This window comes from Aspergillus brunneoviolaceus (assembly GCF_003184695.1).
Source record: "Aspergillus brunneoviolaceus CBS 621.78 unplaced genomic scaffold BO95scaffold_52, whole genome shotgun sequence".
NCBI classification, from domain to species: Eukaryota; Fungi; Ascomycota; class Eurotiomycetes; order Eurotiales; family Aspergillaceae; genus Aspergillus; species Aspergillus brunneoviolaceus.
Window position 1 is genome coordinate 54,384 of NW_020290782.1, and position 17,994 is coordinate 72,377.

The window sequence follows — 17,994 nt, forward strand, 5'->3', positions numbered from 1 at the left end:
AGCTCGTCTGTCGTGGTCGGATAACCGGTTTCCCCGCTGTCTACGCCCGCAGCCATCCTAGACTGTGCTCAATTTAGCCATCGACAGGGATCTCTACAGCTCGCCTGTATTGCCTGTCTACCATTGGTGGAAGCTATAAGATAGGCAAGGGCTAGCGCTCACTAAGAACACACCCCTGTCGTTGGGCTGAGCCGGGATTCCCTCCAGCTCAACAAAGAAACTGTCCACCTGGATGATTTCCTCGACGGTTTGGGTGGGATTCTGGGTTGATCATATGCAGTGTAGTGATGTAGAAAACAAGCTACCGGAGACTGTCATGAGTGCTTGTTGGCTGATTTCAAGGGTGTATAAAACAGAAATCAGGGTTAGCTGCTGGCCTCTTCCCATGTGGGGTTCCAACCAATGGTCCCGGCTTAATCTAGAGATAAGAGGCTAGTGCAAGTGAGAGGTCCCATGACAACACACTTCCAGCTAGAACAGATTTTTCCGGTGGGCTGTCTGATATTTAACTACTGCTAATTAGTGCACGAGGACCATTGGAACGATAGCACATGGGTAGTGTGGCTAGCTGGTGGTTGTTCAACCAATAAGACAAATTGCTCGCACTGTCCCGCACGACGAACGGGACGGGATACTCCTTGCCTGAGGCAATGATACATGGAGAACGAAGGAGAAAAAAACAAAAAGATGGAGCTGCGGGGAATCGAACCCCGGACCTCTCCCATGCTAAGGGAATATTATACCACTAAACCACAGCCCCAATTGTTGAAACGAGGCTCCTAGTTTGGTTCCCTGTTCTTATTCACTGCTAGAACTGGCGCAATCGGCCAGAACACAGTCGGAGTGCCTTTGTCACCATGGACTAAAACTGTATGTTCTGGAAATTTGTGGATCCTGATGCAGTATACATGCAGGGCACTTCACACTTCTCCTATACTACTAGCCAGATAGGTTTACCATAAACATACCTTCCACTGGAATGATTGGGCATTCTTGTGTATCCCTTTACCCTTGCCTAGAGGTATATATTGCCACAAAAATGCCAACACTAACCCGATGCCACTGGAATTCCGTAGTGTGAGCTAGTAATGAAACACTAAGTCTAATTCATATAAAGTCTAGTTAATCTATTCCACAGACAGCATGCAGTTGATCATGATCTCATCACACCCCACCATTCAAGCCCTCTTCACATCCCCCACCGCAGCAGCAGCCTCAACATCAACCATCTCCGCTTCTCCCGGACTGGACCCCCCGGACCCCACCTCCCCGCCGTACTGCCGCCTCCTCAGCCCCGCCAACGACACACTGCCCCCATCGACAAGATACATATACCAGTAATAAGTCCCTGCAACACATGTCGTCAGCAAAACCCACGTCTCTCCGTTCCTTCCCACCAAGCACCCAAAGAAGAAAACCTACCAGCGAAAAATCCACCGCCGAGTATATTCCCAATCAAGGTGGGGATGATCCCCTTCCAGATATACAGCCCCACCGAGAGGCCCGGGGCATCCAACCAGATCCCCAGCGGGATGAAGGTCATGTTCGCGACGACGTGGTCGAAGCCCATGGACACGAAGGCGAAGATCGGCCACCAGATGCCGATGACCTTGGACGCGAGGTCGCGGCCCTGCAACCCGAAGAAACAGGCGAGGGAGACGAGCCAGTTGCAGCCGATGCCGCGGAGGAGGATCTCGTGGAAGGACGGGGTGAGCTGCTTCTTGGTGGCGTAGTCGATGGCCTCGGATTTGTAGGGGTCGGCGGTGAAGATGCCTCCGTCTGGGGTGAACATTAATATCCAGGTCACAGGTTGGGGAGGAAAAAAAAGGACGCACAGCCGAAGATGATGGCGACGACGAAGAGAGAACCGCACAGGTTGCCCCAGAAGGTGACGAACCAGTGCAGGAGCATTTTCCACCAGGGGAGTTGGCGTTGGAGGGCGGCGACCGTTGTGAGCTGCCAGACCTTGGGGTTAGATTTCATGCAGCCGCATCTCCCAGAGGGGATCGAGAAATACCATGAAAGAACCGGTGCAGAGGTCAGCCCCGGTTAGGATGATCATGCACAGACCGTAGGGAAAGACCAAGGCGCTGATGGTGCGGAGCAACCCCGGCGCATTCTCCGTGAACCACGGCGAGGAATTGGTGCTCAAGGAGGTTCCGCAGGCGAAGGCGAGCAGAGAGCCCGCCGATACGGCGCTGAAGAAGACCTTGTCCAGGCGCATGTGGCCCTTGCTGGCGCCGGTGCGGGCAATGAGCTCGACCACCTCGGCGGGGGAGAACGAATCCAGCTTGATGGAGGACATGGTGAGTGGGAGGGAATTGAGGGAAGCACACTGAATTGGAAGGCAGGGATGAGCAGCGAGACCGGGTATATGTATGCAGTATTATTGTGAGTGTGAGCCCTTGGTATGCGACCGGTCGGCAAATTCCAGGCCAGACCCCCACAGCATTCAGCATTATGGACCTCTCTGCGGATACGAGCAAGACCGAGGCAGCGAATGGGCAGTAGGATGGGTGGTTAGATCGTCGGGGAATCCTCTCGGCTAGGAATAAGGTTCGGATCCGGGCATGCAGATCAGAGATAAGTCTCGCAATCCGACAACTCACAACGCTGAAGCTTATCTAGTCAGATGGGGGGGGGTCTCCGCGGAAAGACGGAAGGGCCACACTCTTGACCCAGTTACCCCAACACAGTCCCCCTCATAGGCCCATTCTGGTAGCGAGAGGGCTAGTCGAGGACCTAGGGGAAAACTAGTCATATATAAGCAAAGGCTTACTGTACCAAGCTATATTAAGCGGGTGCTCCAGGAAATCTTTTCTTTTGGTTGTTTGGTGAGCCAGATCTGCAACTTCCACACAAAGTGTTGAGAACCTATGCATAGCGCTCTGTCCCATAACCGTGGATAGTTCTGCCGATATTTTTCTTGTTTTGTTCCTAAAAACCCGCGTGATATACAAATCATATTGACCAGAGAATTAGCACTACAACCACGGGGTGTGAAAGATAGAGCCTTCGCCCACTCAGCCGTACTTGAGCCACGTATTAAGCAAGTGACAGTCGGACATGTTGGCGCTTTGAGCGCAGGGTTCTGCCGCCTCCTTGCAGCCAGTTGACTCTCACCGCCCTCAGACAGATTCAGCTAGGGAGATGTGCTACGTAACTTATTGCTTTCACTCCTGTCTGCTTACGTTCATACGGACGACCAACAGTAATAGAACATACTCTCAGCACTGCTTCAAGAGTGCTATCAGGAAAGTAATATAGGTTCAGACGACACATGGGTTAAGCTATTATAAAACACAATCAGATCTACAGCCGTCAGGGATCGAGCCACGCCGCAATGCTTGGCTTTCCCAAGACAGACCCTACTTTGAATAGTGACTATAGCAGTACGGTGGTTACGGGGTATCGTCCATACGGGGGAGTCCGGGCGGCAGGTTCCTAGGCCCAATGGTGTCACTTACCTGACCCCAGCTTGAATTGCCATCCAGTGGTCTGGGCTAATGGTGATGACTTCCATCCGTTTATTAAATGGAGCATTGACTCGGTGCGTAGACTTTCCGCCACTATATACCTCGCGGGAGATAGTGCAAGCTCCTCGGATGGAGGTCAACATCGCTGCTAACATATGACAGCCGTTCCGGCTGCGTTTCTGGTGAATCAGAATTTGATTTGAGATACGGACAGAGTCTATCCAATCACTTATGTCTCAGCCTTCATTTGTTATCCTCAGTATAGAACCAAAGCTTACTTGCCTCCGCTTTCAAAAGCCTTTCTGATTCTCTTTGGACGACGAACTCAAGCAGATCATCATGCTTGGCTTTGACCTTGTTAAAATCAAGCTGGTGAGGCACCCATCCGTCATCGTCCGACCGCAGCAACTCCTGAGTATAAGACTTGAGTTTCTGCCAGTCTTCATATGCAGCAAGCTTGAGATTATGCCTCTGTAAATCATCGTTCGTTCGTGGATGAGTAAGAACAGCAACCCGGAATCCCCGTCTGACCCCAGTTTTCGCATATCTGGACCAAGGAATCACGAAGGGGTATGATTCCATCCTTTACCGTTCTATCGCAACATGTTAATTAATTGTTGGTGACAAAATCTGAAATATGAGTCGTGAGCATGAGTCAGAAGATGACGGTGATTATGTGTAAGGAGCTTGAGTTCCTGTATTTCTGCAACACAAGAAAGTGATTTTTACCTATGACAATTGCATGAAACGCATATAACACTCCAACTCAAGAACGCCTGCAATGCTATCGTTTCTATCAAAACAAAAAAGAAAAAAAAAGAAAGAGTACCAAGAAGTAAAAGCACTTGGAAGAAAGGAATCCAGCATTAGAAGACAGCCTCAGCTCCAATGATCTCGATCAGACCTTCGAGTACACATGTCCAAGGGGAACACTTGCCTCAATATCAGTTTTGGCCTTTATACCACTGGGATACCACGTCAGGTAGATAATCATGACAATCGCCATCGGGACAGAATCCAAGATATACATCGTCCATTCGTGTTGCAAGGGATATCCACTGTTCCCAAGCACATATTCAATGATGCGAAAAATTGAGCGGATCATGATCAAAGCACTCACAGCATAAAGCATGTATAATGTCTTCTTCCATGGAATTCCCGGTTGGAGAGATTCGGGAGTAGGATTGCGGCGGATACGCCTCTCAAATACAATGGCTGAGATCCAAAAAATGGAGAATGAGATAAGCTGGATCGCTAGTCCAACAACGACACACACTTTTCCCCATTGAGCATAACCCAAAACCGAGAGAGAAGAGGAATTGCCTTGGACGATGAAAGACAAAACATCGCCCCAGACACAGGTCTTTGTCAGACGTGAGACGCGGATGACCGAAAGATGTTCAGTCCCGACGCGACGAACTAAACGGCCCAGAGTCATATAAATCGAGGCGGCGAATAGAGTGGGAGCGAGTAGAATGAAGATGTTTGCCAGTATGTATGGCCCATCGTGGTCGTGTTACTATGTGCGATGGCGCGACCGATATAGCCAATGATTTCAACTGGGAAAGAAGAGTTAGCTTTTAAAAGCTTGGTAGGCAGATCCATTCTAAAGTGTGCTAACATACACAAGCCACCAAGGGTGAACGCAATACAAAACCAGGTTCTAGTTGCGAACATCTTCCGGGAATGAAGCCCAGTCAATCCCATGAAAATGACCATGAAGATGACTGCCGCAGCCAGTGAGGGAGTATAGTACCAAAAGGTGTATGAGCGACGAACAATTTCTGGCATGTTGAGCAATCGGTGCGGACAAACCGGAGGGTTGGGGATAGAGAGAAAAGCAAGAAGCAAAACAAAAATGCAGCAGAATGCTACGTCAAAAAGAATGAAAGATCAAGATAGAGACCACGGAGTGAATGCCTTGGGATCGGTATCAAAAGAACAGAAATACTCTATATATATCTAAATACTAAATTGGGGATCGTCCATATCCAGAAACCTGAGTCTGTGGCGTGTCTTGAAAATACTTGTGTGCCGATTGTAAACAGCCCATGGGCCTACCTATAACCAGCGCTCAACCTAACTCCACTTGAACGTGCTAGGCGGGCGGGTTGCTCGAATACGCGTAATAGGTTTTTCTTCTTCACTTCAAGAGAACGGTACACTACACTGTGTGGCAACATATTTGCCCAATGAAACCCGGTAGCGCCAATCTTAGCCTTCTTATATCTTATTTACCAGATCAATGTTATCTCTCCATGTCACATATCGAAAGCGTTAAGTACTGTGAATCTTTTCTATTGTGCAGCGATAATGCACTACTTATGGAGAATTGGCAAATATATGATTAACATATTGCCTAGAACAAGATTAGTGGGCTTTTATGAGATATGAGATGACCTCCGGTGTACAGATAATAAATGTAGTATACCCGAACCCACTTAGCTGATGGATTCCTGTTGGAGCCCGATACTCGGGTCTATGCGCGTATGCACGGACCACCCGTTACTGGTCCCTTGGACGTTCATCTTTTTGAAATTCTGAGTACGTGTATAGGGGAAATCTTCAGCATACCTCACAGTGCGGGGTACGGAAAATTCCATAATTTAAGATAAGGATTTTTCCGGTAGACTCCCTTACGTGCCGCGTGGAGCCATCTTCAGACAGGATCTCTCTTCCTCAGCCCTCTTGAACAAGTCACCTCCGCATCAGACTATATCACCAACGTGCATTGTCTCAACCGTTTGACCATTCTCGACCTCCGCACGATCATCACGAGCTTCGGGTGTAATCCTTCTAGGGGCAGGCGGTGGTGAAACCCACGCAGCATATCCGCATGCCACTGCTGGGCGACCTCCCCGTCGGCGGTGATCAGGGCATTGCGCACGATGCGCTTGCCGGTGCCAAAGGGGCCTTTGGTCTGGCTTCAACACCGGCTGATGGAGTCGGCATTCTGGACGAACAGCTGCCGGATCAGGACCGGATAACGAAGGTAGATGACAGGCAGGCCCCCGATCAGTGTCCATGAGATCCCGTCCTCAGCCGCCGCGTCGAACAGGGCCCCATGGAGGTGTGGTAGAACTCATGGGATCATTGTTCCGACAAGAGGCCCAAGGTCGGAAAGCAGGGGATGTACGGGACATCGGGCGGAGGGTTGATCCAGCTGCCCAAGATGATGTGGAGCGCAGCAGAAAGTGTCGATAGCATTGTATTTGCCGCGACGGTGACGATGTTAAAAGAGTAGGCCAGATGAAACTGCAATTACGCCGGGTTTATAAATGTGCAACTCAGCTGTGGGAAGTCAGGAGGGGAGGTAATGTGCAAGGCATTGCATTTGTGCAACCCGCGATCTTGTTTATTCCAGATTTTAGAGTTAGGTTTTGAGTAAGCCCAAAGCCTGATAACTTGAAGCTTCAAAAGTGATTATCGGCTCTGTGCCCGGTGTCCACTCACCTGGACAGGTCAGACTTGCATCATGTCTTGCATTTTTATTGGTCTTGTTGGAGTTGATTGCCTGTCGTTCTTATCCGATAGACCACATTTTCGCACTTTCGCAGCTGCAGGTGGACCACGGCCAGTTACAAGCCTTCCCTCAGCTCACTTTATCTAGCCTTGGCTTTAAAAGGACTACAGTTAACTTCAAGTGATAGACGGTGCTTACGCAACTAATAACTGAGCGGCTGTTCACAGAATCACGTGAGACCGACACTAATTGTTATCGTTATTGTTGAGTTATCACTGTCAAGTTCAATCCGCTTCCGCAATTCTGTCCTTTGCTCTCATCATTCACTCACTCACTCCAAACCTTCCTTGCCCACCATTCAATACAATGGTACACCCCAAGATATCCTTGACAGGGCTCTTAATTGCCTCTCTTCTATCATTCACCGTGACCTGGCGGGTCTCGAACAATCGCACCGTCACCACCGGCATCCCCGCGTCAGCCCGCCCGGATACCATCCGCCAGCTGCTCCAAGACCAGCCACTCTTCATCAGATTAAATCCGGTAGTCACTGATATTGACCTCGCGCCCACCGCACCCGAGCGGTACGAGGACGAGTGGCTCCAGACCACAGCAGAGGCGGGAACCCGAGCCGCGCCGATCCAAACCTACCTCCTCAGCCAGGTGATCACGGTGATGCCCGGCGCAGGCGAATGGGGACAAAAGCATATCCACTTCGAGACCTGGCTACGCGACACCCCGACCGGAGTCAAGACCCGAGCGGACGCCCCCTTTGGCGTGTCGGTGGCTAGCCACTGGGCAGTTGAGCCAACCGCGTTGCTATTGTCCGACCCACCGAGCCCACAAGGCCCACAAGGTAAGAGAAAAAGGAATGGAGAGGCGACGAAGTTCGGACGCTGACGCGAAGACTAGAATGGCGGCTCACGGTGCAAAGAAGAATCACATGTGTATGGTGGATGATGCCGTTTGTGGCCTACACATACGACGAGGTCCACGCCAGCATCATCCGGGATTTGATTGAGCTTGCCAGCTGATGGATGGCCGGTCACCCATGTGGTGCCTGTGGCTAAAGTCTTTTGCGGAATGATACCTAGTATCTGCCTTGCGACCGTCAACTTGGATGGTTGCGTTGGACTCAATGCAGGTGGGATACGCGGGTGAATGTAGAGGTGGTATGTGCATACATGGACTGCTGTATATGCTCAACATGAACGTTAGGTTGGTGCGCGGAATTCAATTAAGCAATCAAAATCCAGTACTATCATTCAATCCATCATTAGGTAGAATATAACCCACGTAAGACACAGCCAACCTAGGGATGTGCAGGATGGACGCAATACTCCTCCCCGGCGTATACAGCCGATCAGCAAACCCCAAACCCTCAGGATTTAATTCCCCAGTACTGCCTGGTCCGCGCGACCCACTCGTCAACCGACATGGCAGGCTCGGATCCCACCTGAATATTGCCTTCACCGACCCTCTCCCGTCGGGCCGGATCATATGCGGGGACGTACAGCATCTCGTGGTCCGGCGCACAGACATCACACAGCTCCAGTGTCCCCTGGCGCAACCGCTCCAAGCAAGCTCGGTCAAATTGGACATTCTGACATTCTTTGCAGACGTAGAAGTCATTTGCGTACGACCAGGTGGTCCCGCATTTCCCATCACACTGGGCCTGGAGAGGGCCCTCGAGCTTCCCATTCTGAACATCCTTATCTCCTGTTGCTCCGCCGAGGAGCTTGGGGACAATCATCGACCACGCCGCCAGGGCCTCGTCGTCCAAGTCCACGAGCATGAAGTGGAACGCGAGACGGAAATATCCGTCCGGATCGTTCAGCGGGTCCGTGTCCGAGAGGATGTCAAGGCCGATCTTGACGTGGGCGCGTAGCACGGCTTGGGCTTTCCCCAAGTCACCCCGCAGGGCATGGTAACGGGCGAGCAGCCGCGCGGGATACTGTTTGTCGGCCCAGGTGAGGTACTCCGCGGTGCTCAGCTCCGCGAGTTGCTCCAGTTTGGTCAGCCAGAGGGCTTCCGTGCGTTCAGATTGCTGCTGCTGCTGCGCTTCGTGAAAGTAGGCGAGGGGGAGCCTCCGTCTCACCGCATAGTAGACGTGTTCCAGAGGGTCCGTATGTTCCATTTGCCAGAGACGTTCCCACTCCTCGATGGCATTCATCCTACTTGCAACATCCTGGTTGGCGTGTTCGTAGCGCAGCAGCGCATGGTAGTACATGAGAGTTCCCTGGCGGCCCTGCTGGACCTCCGCCCACTCGTCGTCACCCGCCTCTTTGGCCTTGACACACTGATCTGTCGCATGGGCGATTGACATGCGATAGTGATTGCAGGCCATATCAAAGGTTTCGATGTTCGTCCGGGCCAAAGTGAAGAGGATGTCGTGGAAGTCCTTCTCGTCGCAGAGTAAGCAATATGCCCTGGTGAGCTGGTTGAGTTCCGGGAAGTCTTTTGGAGTGTCCCTTGAAGACTGTAGGAACTGTAGCAGACGGCTGAGAAGGGATCTGCTGCGAGCCACTCGCCACTTCCAGCGATCCTCTCATCCAGGAGTCGCCGGAACCTGGACTGATTCACCCGCCAGCTTTCGCTCGGCCTGTCGAGGGTCCTATCCAGATCCTCCAATTCCTTCTTCGTGTGCTGATCTGTATCTCGTTTCTTTTCTAAATCCAAGATTTCAGTCACGGTGACATTGATCTTCTTGGTTCCCTCCTTAGTCTCAAGGATGCCCCTCTCGCTGATCTTCTGCGATTCAATCCCCAGAGTTGCCCGCATCTGGGATTCTCGCTCGACCAGGCTTTCCAACCGAGCCAGCTGCCCGCTTACGCCCTCATCCTCACCAAAGGCGAAAACCTTGATAGTGATCAGAACCTTGTGCCTCTTCAGCACCTTGATCGACAGTGCACAGATATCCACAAAGCAAAGCAGTTGGTCGTTGATGATCCTCCGCAGGGCAATGTCCACCGCATCGGGCGGCACACGCATATAGATCTGGAGGCGGTCCAACATATCCGAAACCTTCCGGAAGAGTTCCGCCAAACTGCTAAAAACCCGCTTGTATCTGGCACCGGTGTTGATCAGGTATGCGACCGCGTTGAAGCAAAGGCTGCTGGGGGCGAAGACCTGCGTCATCACAAGCTCAGCTGTTCTGTCTGCCGGCGTAAGGGTGGTAGTCTCGTAGCCTGGGGGCCCTTTACCATACTCGCGCCTTGTGCGGCAATCCCACCCAACAGTCCAACAAAGGTCAACGTCTTGTTCATTACGGTCTTGAGCTCTTGGTATTTGGCATTCTTTTCGTTTACCTCATCTTGCTTGGCGCGGATCTGGTCCAGAACCTCCTCGATGGTGTATTTGGTGGGGGCGGTCTTGAGGTCGGCGTGGGTGGTCTGCATGAACGAGGTGCAGACCCGGTCCCATGCCTCCTGCAAGTTGTACTCATCCTGCTCTGAGTGCGCGATTGTCATCGTGCTCGTTCTCGTTGCGACTGACGGCAGGGAGCAACAGGTTTCAGAGCGTTAAAGACAAAGTTCAGGCACACGGTGACAGAATCGTACGCTCTGCTGGCCATGAATTGCGGGTTATATCCGGTGCATCGCCCGTGTCGCTCTCCCTTCGCAGCTACGGCTGATGGAGATCTCATGACGCGCGTCCGTTCTCATAACAACTATCCAATTAGACCTCTTAATCTCTGGATAGTTACATCGACTACTGCATGAGCGACTGTTATGACCGTGCTGATTTGATGCGGTCGTAGGGGAGAAGGGATAAGCGAGGCGGGTCTAGGAAATTTCTACCGACGGGAAGGAAGTGGCGTGCGGATTGGCCTGCCTTACAGTACTTTTCCAGCCAACGCAGGGAGGAGCCAAGGAGAATTGAAGCAAGTCCTGGGGTCTAGAAGGAGACTCGACGTAGACAATCCACCAGCAGATATGCATAGCCGTCCAGATGTGACCGGGGTGAGAGATTCCTACCGCTATCTCCACAAGTGGCTGCCTGAACTACTAGGTAGGTTAGGTAGCCAGCCAGGTCTCCGAGCCTGAGCCTCTGTCAAAATAGGTAGTATTGCTACTACAAACTAGCCACCAGTTAGCGGTGGGGTGATGTACTTGGATATGTTGTATTGAGGAATGGAGAGAGCATGATGAGATAGCAGACATGATAAAAAGAAAGTGAAAATGATTGGAATCATAGGGTGGAGGTTGAATGCTACTAGTAGTAATTGGAGTGAAGCTAAGCTTTGATGTTGAGTAACATCACTGGCTGTGGAAGGCGGAATAAGATGCAACTTACTGAGGGCTACTACTGGTACCTAGTACCTAGTATCGAGTGGCTACTAGGTTACCTACTTAGTAGTGGTTGGGCTTTTTCAGCTTGGAGCGCGGAGAGCCCACCGTAGTGGATGGAATGAAGGGAGAAAGTCAGCAAGAGGTTATGCCATGTAATAAAAAAAGAACTGTGCTTGAAATTCAATGTTCAAAGAAAATACGTTTCGCAAGACTCTGACAAATATTCCGCGAGCCTGAATACAATACAACGAGAGAAGAAAGACGACAGTGGGATCATAGAAAGAGAACAGGCTCAACAAGATCGTTAGCGACTGAGAATAGGGTTATATTAATTACTAAAACTCAACAACGAGCTTTGTACCTCGACCTTCCCCCTTGCGAAGTGTATCTAGACCTTCAATTATCTCGTCGAATCCGCCCTTAATCGTCGTAATAGGTGGAGACTGCAGTTTCAGGCTGGATAAGTTATCATAGAATTTGGCGATGACTTCGCGGTCCGCCGGCCTCACTGGGAACACGGGACCAAGGGGCGCCAACAACTGGAACTTGCGACCGAAGGCAGTATAAACCATGAGGAAATCATAGGTCACATTTGCCTTCCGCGGCTTTCCTTGATCAAGAAGTGTGATCACTTTGCCACCCTCCTCTCGAAACACATCAGCACAGAAGGCGGCGGAAGTGCCTTCGGAAAAGCAGTCCAGAGCTTTTGTGATGTTCGGATAGGATTTCTTGATCTCGCCAATGGAGGCAGATGTCCGATAGTCGTAGACTGCATCGGCACCATAGCGCTTTGCGAGGTCGAAGGAACGTGGCGAGGCCGTGACCACAACAGTGTATCCTGCTCTCTTGGCCAATTGAATGGCGAAGAGACCGACGTTCGAGCCGCCTGAATAGATGAGAATGGTCGGTTGGTCACCTTGTCGAACGCTGCGTCCGTTCTCGATATCCACCCGGTCAATGCCTAGATACGAAAGACCCAGCATCGCGGTGGCGGCAGGCACTCCGTAGGTGGTGGCTTCGCTCAGGGTCGTTCCGTCAGGCACCTTCCAGGCCAAGTCTCCATCGACTTTCAGGTATTCGGCGAATGAGCCAACCTCGGGATACAAGCCCCCGTGGACAAAGCCAGCGATTCTGTCTCCAACCTTCCAACGTTGTCCTGAATTCTTGCCGACCCGAGCCACCTCGCCCGCATAGTCGCAGCCAATGGCGGAGTTGCGTGGGGAAATGAAATCAATGTCTTTGAAGTCGATGGGGTTCAGCGCGACAGCGCGTACCTTGACCAAGACCTCATTATCGGGGATGCTTGGGATTGGGACGTCCTTGACCTGTGCACCCTGCCCAAGAGGACTCCGAATAGCGAGACTCAGGAGACGCTTAGGCAAGAGTCGATGTGTGATGATCGCTTTCATTAGGGCGGGTGACCTTTTGGCAATGTTGTGATCTCAGGACGAAGACAGGAAACACTGAGCAGATTGGACCACTCGTGCGCAATACTCAATCAAACTAAAGAACTGACGGAGACCAACGTGAAGGTAGGTATTTGAAAGGTTGACTATTTGGAAGGTCAAACGAGCCTCAGGTCGACGGACGCAGGGTATAATCACCAGGCGATTAGCCCATGGCTCGTTAGAATTCGCAGAATCCCTGGAACAGCAGCGAACTATTGTGAAGCTGCAGCGCTTACAAACCACCACATTGCTATGATATGAATCCCGCTTGAATCGCCGACTTGGAAAAAGAAAAAAAAGAATGAAAACCTCCAATTCATTTCACTGGACATCATTAGTTTTGGCAAAGGCTGACAAATCGATCGCGCGGTTCCAATGATTGTTTGACAAACCGCTGCTTTGGGCCGACGAGCCACAGCGGTACCCATAGCAGGCGAAGTATTTGCAATATTGATTAGTGATATCCCCGATTGCCAGCATTCAACCTTCCATTGGACCCTTCTTCAACCCCACTTTTCATCATTTAGTAGATTTCTGCATATAGTTTGGTTCTGTAAAATAAAAACAGATTACAAAAGTTACAACAATTACAAAAACTACAAAGATTACATGAAAATTATTGAATACCAGCTCATAGAGCTTTTGTTTGATATGCTTTGAGTAACCAAGTTAAATATGAACCAAACCGGGGGCCTCAGTATAGATAGACATCTCAGCGTATATCGGCCACTTGTTATCACTAATATACATGAATTCGAAGCTTACTTTCGGACAGCGCAGGGCATCCCCTCAGCCTGAAACGAAGCTCTTCATCCCATCCGTGCAGCGGCTGTTGGCTTAGTTGAAGAAATAATTTCGCTTTCAAGTAAAATGCCAGACGCTCACAGCTCTTTATACTAGAATAAACCCAAGGGGCCTTTGGACTTGATCGAAATCGATAGACGGGTCCCGTCGTCATCAAGGCTTATTCCGGCTGCTATAGTATACACAGCCTTCATAGTCTCACGTAAACTCGCTGTTAGAGCAGAGTGTGACCTAGTATTCCACCTTTAGACCAGCTGCTCACCGAATAACAGCCTAGCAGAGCTTAGTGTCTCAACTGAGGTCTCCATAAGGGTTATGCGGTTCTTAAGGCAGTCGAGTGGAGCTTGCTGTTGTGAAACATTATGCAAGTTGTGCCATGCGACACTGCAAGCGACGAGGATAGCACACAAGTGGTGCGACTAAAATTGCTCGCAGCATTCTTAAAGTGTCGATTGGACACCCTACGGACTTCTTCAGAACTTACCTTGCCGCCACCTATTCCTCGAGACGCTCCGCGATCCTTCGCTGGCGTCTTTGTGGCCGTGGTGTCTTTGCTTTTTAGAGGGGTATTTGGTTTGTGCCTGCCCAGTTGAAGGAATTTGCGAGCCCATGGACAAGTCTTGAGTACTGGGTAAGGACGTGGTTCCGGCAGGAGATAGCATCGGGCTGAGAGTAACGAGGTGATCTCCGAGGTCACGGACTCCGCTGATAACGGCAGGCTTTGGTGAAAACCACCCCGAATAAAGAGAGGCAGGTCAGTCTACATACACTTGCTGGTCCATAACGGATTGATTGTTGATGATTATATCAATTCTAACGTCGTATATAAGCTACATAATCAATAGAAGAAGGGTCCTATCCAGAAAGAACTAGCCTGCAACTCTCAAGAATCGGAACATGCAGAATATACCATAATATATTACCGGCTGTGTCATATCCAGGCTTACTTGTGCAAATAACAGATTTCCTTTTGTATGTGTTAAGGACTATAGACAATATCATTCTATCAAGAGGTTTCACAAACTTCGCTTAGTATATTACTGATTGAGAGGGAAATGTTAGAGATATGAGACTTTTCAAAAATTGGTATGCATAAAACATATATTGTGTTTGCATGTGGCTCGCTGGCTTGCCTGGCTTGTTCGGATGACCATTGCGTTCCTACTGACTGTGTTGGAATCCGACAGGCGTTTCCCAATCGACCAATTGATTGATTTCTTCTAAAATCGGACAAACGGTTGTAGGTTCCAAGTTCCTTGCCCCGAAGGTCTAACCTTCGGCTCGGCATGTTCACTAATCACTGCCACCGTCTCTTTGCCCAAACCTAAATGCTCACAAATGTGTTTTGAGAAAGCAAGGGCGACTGCTAGAACGCAAAAAAGAAAAGAAAAGAATTTATGCAAAATGGATATTGGCATTAAGGCTCGGAATACAGAAAAAGTTAAAAGAGAGGACAAGCAGCACCAATCAACGGAGCAGGACAAGATCAAATAAGGAGGATTGTGGCTTGTACCTAGGTAAGTTACCCACCACCCACACCTATGGACTCGGCTTCCAGCTTCCGCCGCACCGCCGATCTCCGTGCATGCCAAACGTGGGCACAGGTACGAATACGAGCCTAACCTTGCCCTGAATTGGGATCCAGACAGTCGCCCTAGGCCCCAAGTAGCCTTTGGCGACGCTGGCTATCGACCCACTAAAGATCAAGGTCGCTTGGCGCTGATACTCTAGGGATGTTGGCGCAGAATGTACTTCTCTAGATCAAAGTAGCAGCTTCCTGGAAGCTAAGGTAGTCAGAAGTTCGAGATTGCAGACAATATACTCGGCAAAAGAGCCATCCTCAGAATAAACAGCATTACCACCATGAGCGGAACCGCGGATCCCGTCTCCCTTCTTTCTTCCAACATAGCTTAAAATCATTACCAATAACCTCAAAAACGCCCAGAGTAATCACCCCCTAGCATGACACCAGACAGTAAGAGAAAGTCGAAGTACAGCCAGTCACTGGGGTTCAAACCCACACTGACAGCGTTTACAAGGACATAATCACCGAGGAGCTCGAGAATGACACGGGAAATGGACAAGCCTGCAATCTTAGTTTCGGTAACAATGACAGCCTTTTGAGTAGACATGATGGAGGTAATGAGATGAAGAGGATTGACAATCATAGACGTGTGTATAGACCCGTATTGAAACAGGACTGTGCCGAGGCTCCACTTTAAGTAGGACTTGAAGTTTTTACTTCGTGTGCAGTTTATTATTGATTTATTGTTAAAACAATGTTCTTTGATGGACACTCTTATACATATTTTAGTAAATTAAAAGATCTTAAAAATAATAAAAGGATGATTAAAGTTAAAATAGAAATAAATGACAAGTTCCCCGATCATCGAAACGGACGCTGCCGGTTATCAATGCAAAAGCCTTTTCCTGTGGGTCCACCCTGTATCGATGACCCCTTTCAACAAGTGTGATACAGTAAAATATCTTCTGGACGGTTCCAGGTTCCAGAGCTCAGGGATTAAGTGACCACGTCGATGGAGCGGATGATGAGTGATGAGTATTGTTTGAGGTCTTTATCTCTTTGCTCATGACTTCAATACTGGTGATGGACCATCAGGTACGATATGAGCCGGTTAGCGCAGTCATGGCACCCTCATATCGGATAGTTTCGTACCCGTATCCGGCGACAGTCATTAATAATCACTTCACTCTCATACTATAAATGTCGCTCAGTTACCGGTTCAGGATGAATCATTATCCAAATTCATCAGTATCAAAGTCCCATTCCATCATGCCTGCTCCGTTGATTTTCATGACCGGTGCTACTGGTTTCATTGGCAGTGCCACGGCTGTTCAAGCTCTCAAGTCCGGATACCAACTTCGACTTGGCGTTCGCCAAAAGTCCGAGAAACTTCAATCATTGTTGTCAGAGTACCGCGAACAGGTGGAATTCGTCATCATCCCAGACCTCACCGAGGAGGCTGCGTTTAGAGGGAAGCTTGATGGAGTGGACTATGTGCTCCACCTAGCATCGCCTCTCGCCAACGGCACAGACAAGGAAGCGATTTTCTCCCCCGCGATGAACGGAACACTGGCTGTGCTCAAAGAGGCAGCTAAGGTCCCCAGCATCAAGAAGGTTGCGGTCACTTCATCTATCGCTGCCCTGATTCCTCTTGCTGGACTTCCTGACGGCGGTGTCATTAGAGGTATGTTTGCTACACATAGTTGGGAACTGCTGCCCCTGCCATGCTAAACATCAGCCACCACAGAGGACAACGACTGGGATCTAGCTGTGGATCCCACAGCAGATTTTGTTGACCCCAACAACCCTGCGGCAACCCCGATGACCTTGTACCGAGCGTCCAAACTGCTTGCGAACAATGCGACATGGGACTTCTGGAGAACAGAAAACCCGCATTACGCACTGGTCACTCTCCATCCGTCATTTGTCTATGGGCACAATCTCGTGCAAGCCTCCGGCAAAGAGATCGAAGCCGGGTCCAATGGAATTATTTGGGGTAGTGTGATGGGAGGCGTCCCACTTGGAGGGATCACGGGTGTGCACATCCAGGATGTTGCCGAGGCCCATATCAGGGCGTTAGACTCGAGGATCAAGAATGGTGCGAAGTATCTGCTCTCGGGCCCGCCAACAACATGGAAAGAGGTGGCTCGGATTGCGCACAAGCTCTACCCCAATGTTGGTGTGAAGCTTACCGAGGGTGCCGAGGGTGCCTCTATGCCAACTGATACCACCAAAGCCGAAGTCGAACTGCAAATGCAATGGCGACCTTGGGAGCAGATGGTGCGGAGCGTGATGGACCAGCAACTGGGCTTTCTGTCAGGTTGAGCCATGGAATGCTTGTAGCTAGATCTTAACTTCATGATCTTAGAACACTAGATGATAGTCTATTTGAAACAAGCAAGTCGAGAGTTCTGCTGTCGTAGATTTCGCGTGCGGAATTGCCAACAGGTCTTTTAATGCTGATACCACATTTTATGGCCAATTAGTTGGCATCACTTGAGGCTAGGAAAGTTGGAGTGAAAGATAAGACAGCCCTTTTATGGCTGCAGGCCATCCAATCTCATATAGGCCCTTTTCATTGGACATGAGCAACAATATCAGCCAATGACGCAGAGAGCAGACCTTATATAGTCTAACATAAGATATCGAACTCCCGATATCCCATGCTGGGAATTATCAACGAGCACAGACAGAGACCTACTCGTTCGCGCAGAGTGTGTCGTAATAGAAAATCGTCAGCAGGAAACATCAAGAATTAGGGCCCTCACTGGATCCTGGAGGCTTCGGCTTTGAATCCTGTTAAAAATACTTATTCTATCTTACCACACCTTTTCTTTAATCAACACAGGTTAGAATCAATCTACTATACAGGCGGGTAGAGATAGCAGAATTACCTGAAATCTGTCATACTTTGAATGAATTATATATAAACGAGATCAATCTGAACCAGCCTTAGAGAGTGCTGATCGCTTCATCTTCGATAAGA

At 49.9% G+C, this 17,994-nt stretch overlaps 6 protein-coding genes and 1 non-coding gene across 7 annotated transcripts; 2 read left to right on the forward strand and 5 right to left on the reverse strand.

Annotated features, from left to right (window-relative positions):
• Positions 1 to 688: 688 nt before the first annotated feature.
• BO95DRAFT_t220 lies at positions 689 to 760 on the reverse strand. Its single transcript has one exon. It is a non-coding gene; the product is annotated as a tRNA-Ala (tRNA).
• Positions 761 to 1,178: 418 nt separating this feature from the next.
• On the reverse strand, positions 1,179 to 2,317 carry BO95DRAFT_483844 (formate/nitrite transporter family protein; the record flags this gene model as incomplete). Its single annotated transcript, XM_025590314.1, has 4 exons — positions 2,018 to 2,317; positions 1,836 to 1,956; positions 1,423 to 1,779; positions 1,179 to 1,348 (listed from the first exon to the last, which is right to left on the reverse strand). Exons 1-4 carry the CDS (start codon positions 2,303 to 2,305, stop codon positions 1,179 to 1,181), a joined length of 936 nt encoding a protein of 311 aa, XP_025440092.1. The 5' UTR covers positions 2,306 to 2,317.
• Positions 2,318 to 3,719: 1,402 nt separating this feature from the next.
• On the reverse strand, positions 3,720 to 5,267 carry BO95DRAFT_433783 (RTA1 domain-containing protein; the record flags this gene model as incomplete). Its single annotated transcript, XM_025585111.1, has 3 exons — positions 3,720 to 3,947; positions 4,381 to 4,895; positions 4,997 to 5,267. 3 exons carry the CDS (start codon positions 5,265 to 5,267, stop codon positions 3,720 to 3,722), a joined length of 1,014 nt encoding a protein of 337 aa, XP_025440093.1.
• Positions 5,268 to 7,273: 2,006 nt separating this feature from the next.
• Positions 7,274 to 8,095, forward strand: BO95DRAFT_516218 (uncharacterized protein). Its single transcript, XM_025591802.1, has 2 exons — positions 7,274 to 7,795; positions 7,852 to 8,095. The coding sequence occupies exons 1-2, from the start codon at positions 7,306 to 7,308 to the stop codon at positions 7,971 to 7,973; spliced, it is 612 nt and encodes a 203-aa protein (XP_025440094.1). The 5' UTR covers positions 7,274 to 7,305; the 3' UTR covers positions 7,974 to 8,095.
• A 225-nt stretch (positions 8,096 to 8,320) lies between these two features.
• BO95DRAFT_433785 (uncharacterized protein) lies at positions 8,321 to 10,409 on the reverse strand (the record flags this gene model as incomplete). Its single annotated transcript, XM_025585112.1, has 3 exons — positions 8,321 to 9,418; positions 9,523 to 10,068; positions 10,143 to 10,409. 3 exons carry the CDS (start codon positions 10,407 to 10,409, stop codon positions 8,321 to 8,323), a joined length of 1,911 nt encoding a protein of 636 aa, XP_025440095.1.
• Positions 10,410 to 11,566: 1,157 nt separating this feature from the next.
• On the reverse strand, positions 11,567 to 12,640 carry BO95DRAFT_368085 (zinc-binding alcohol dehydrogenase family protein; the record flags this gene model as incomplete). Its single annotated transcript, XM_025582811.1, has 1 exon — positions 11,567 to 12,640. The coding sequence occupies one exon, from the start codon at positions 12,638 to 12,640 to the stop codon at positions 11,567 to 11,569; it is 1,074 nt and encodes a 357-aa protein (XP_025440096.1).
• Positions 12,641 to 16,254: 3,614 nt separating this feature from the next.
• On the forward strand, positions 16,255 to 17,370 carry BO95DRAFT_444953 (NAD(P)-binding protein). The gene is made up of 2 exons (XM_025587016.1): positions 16,255 to 16,692; positions 16,756 to 17,370. Exons 1-2 carry the CDS (start codon positions 16,278 to 16,280, stop codon positions 17,331 to 17,333), a joined length of 993 nt encoding a protein of 330 aa, XP_025440097.1. The 5' UTR covers positions 16,255 to 16,277; the 3' UTR covers positions 17,334 to 17,370.
• Positions 17,371 to 17,994: the final 624 nt, after the last annotated feature.

Excerpts from the sequence above, each read along its gene's own strand:
- BO95DRAFT_516218 (XM_025591802.1), top strand. The coding sequence starts at position 7,306 with ATGGTACACCCCAAGATATCCTTGACAGGGCTCTTAATTGCCTCTCTT. Across the intron at positions 7,796-7,851 it reads GAGCCCACAAGGCCCACAAG|AATGGCGGCTCACGGTGCAA; the intron begins GTAAGAGAAAAA and ends CGCGAAGACTAG.
- BO95DRAFT_444953 (XM_025587016.1), top strand. The coding sequence starts at position 16,278 with ATGCCTGCTCCGTTGATTTTCATGACCGGTGCTACTGGTTTCATTGGC. Across the intron at positions 16,693-16,755 it reads TGACGGCGGTGTCATTAGAG|AGGACAACGACTGGGATCTA; the intron begins GTATGTTTGCTA and ends CAGCCACCACAG.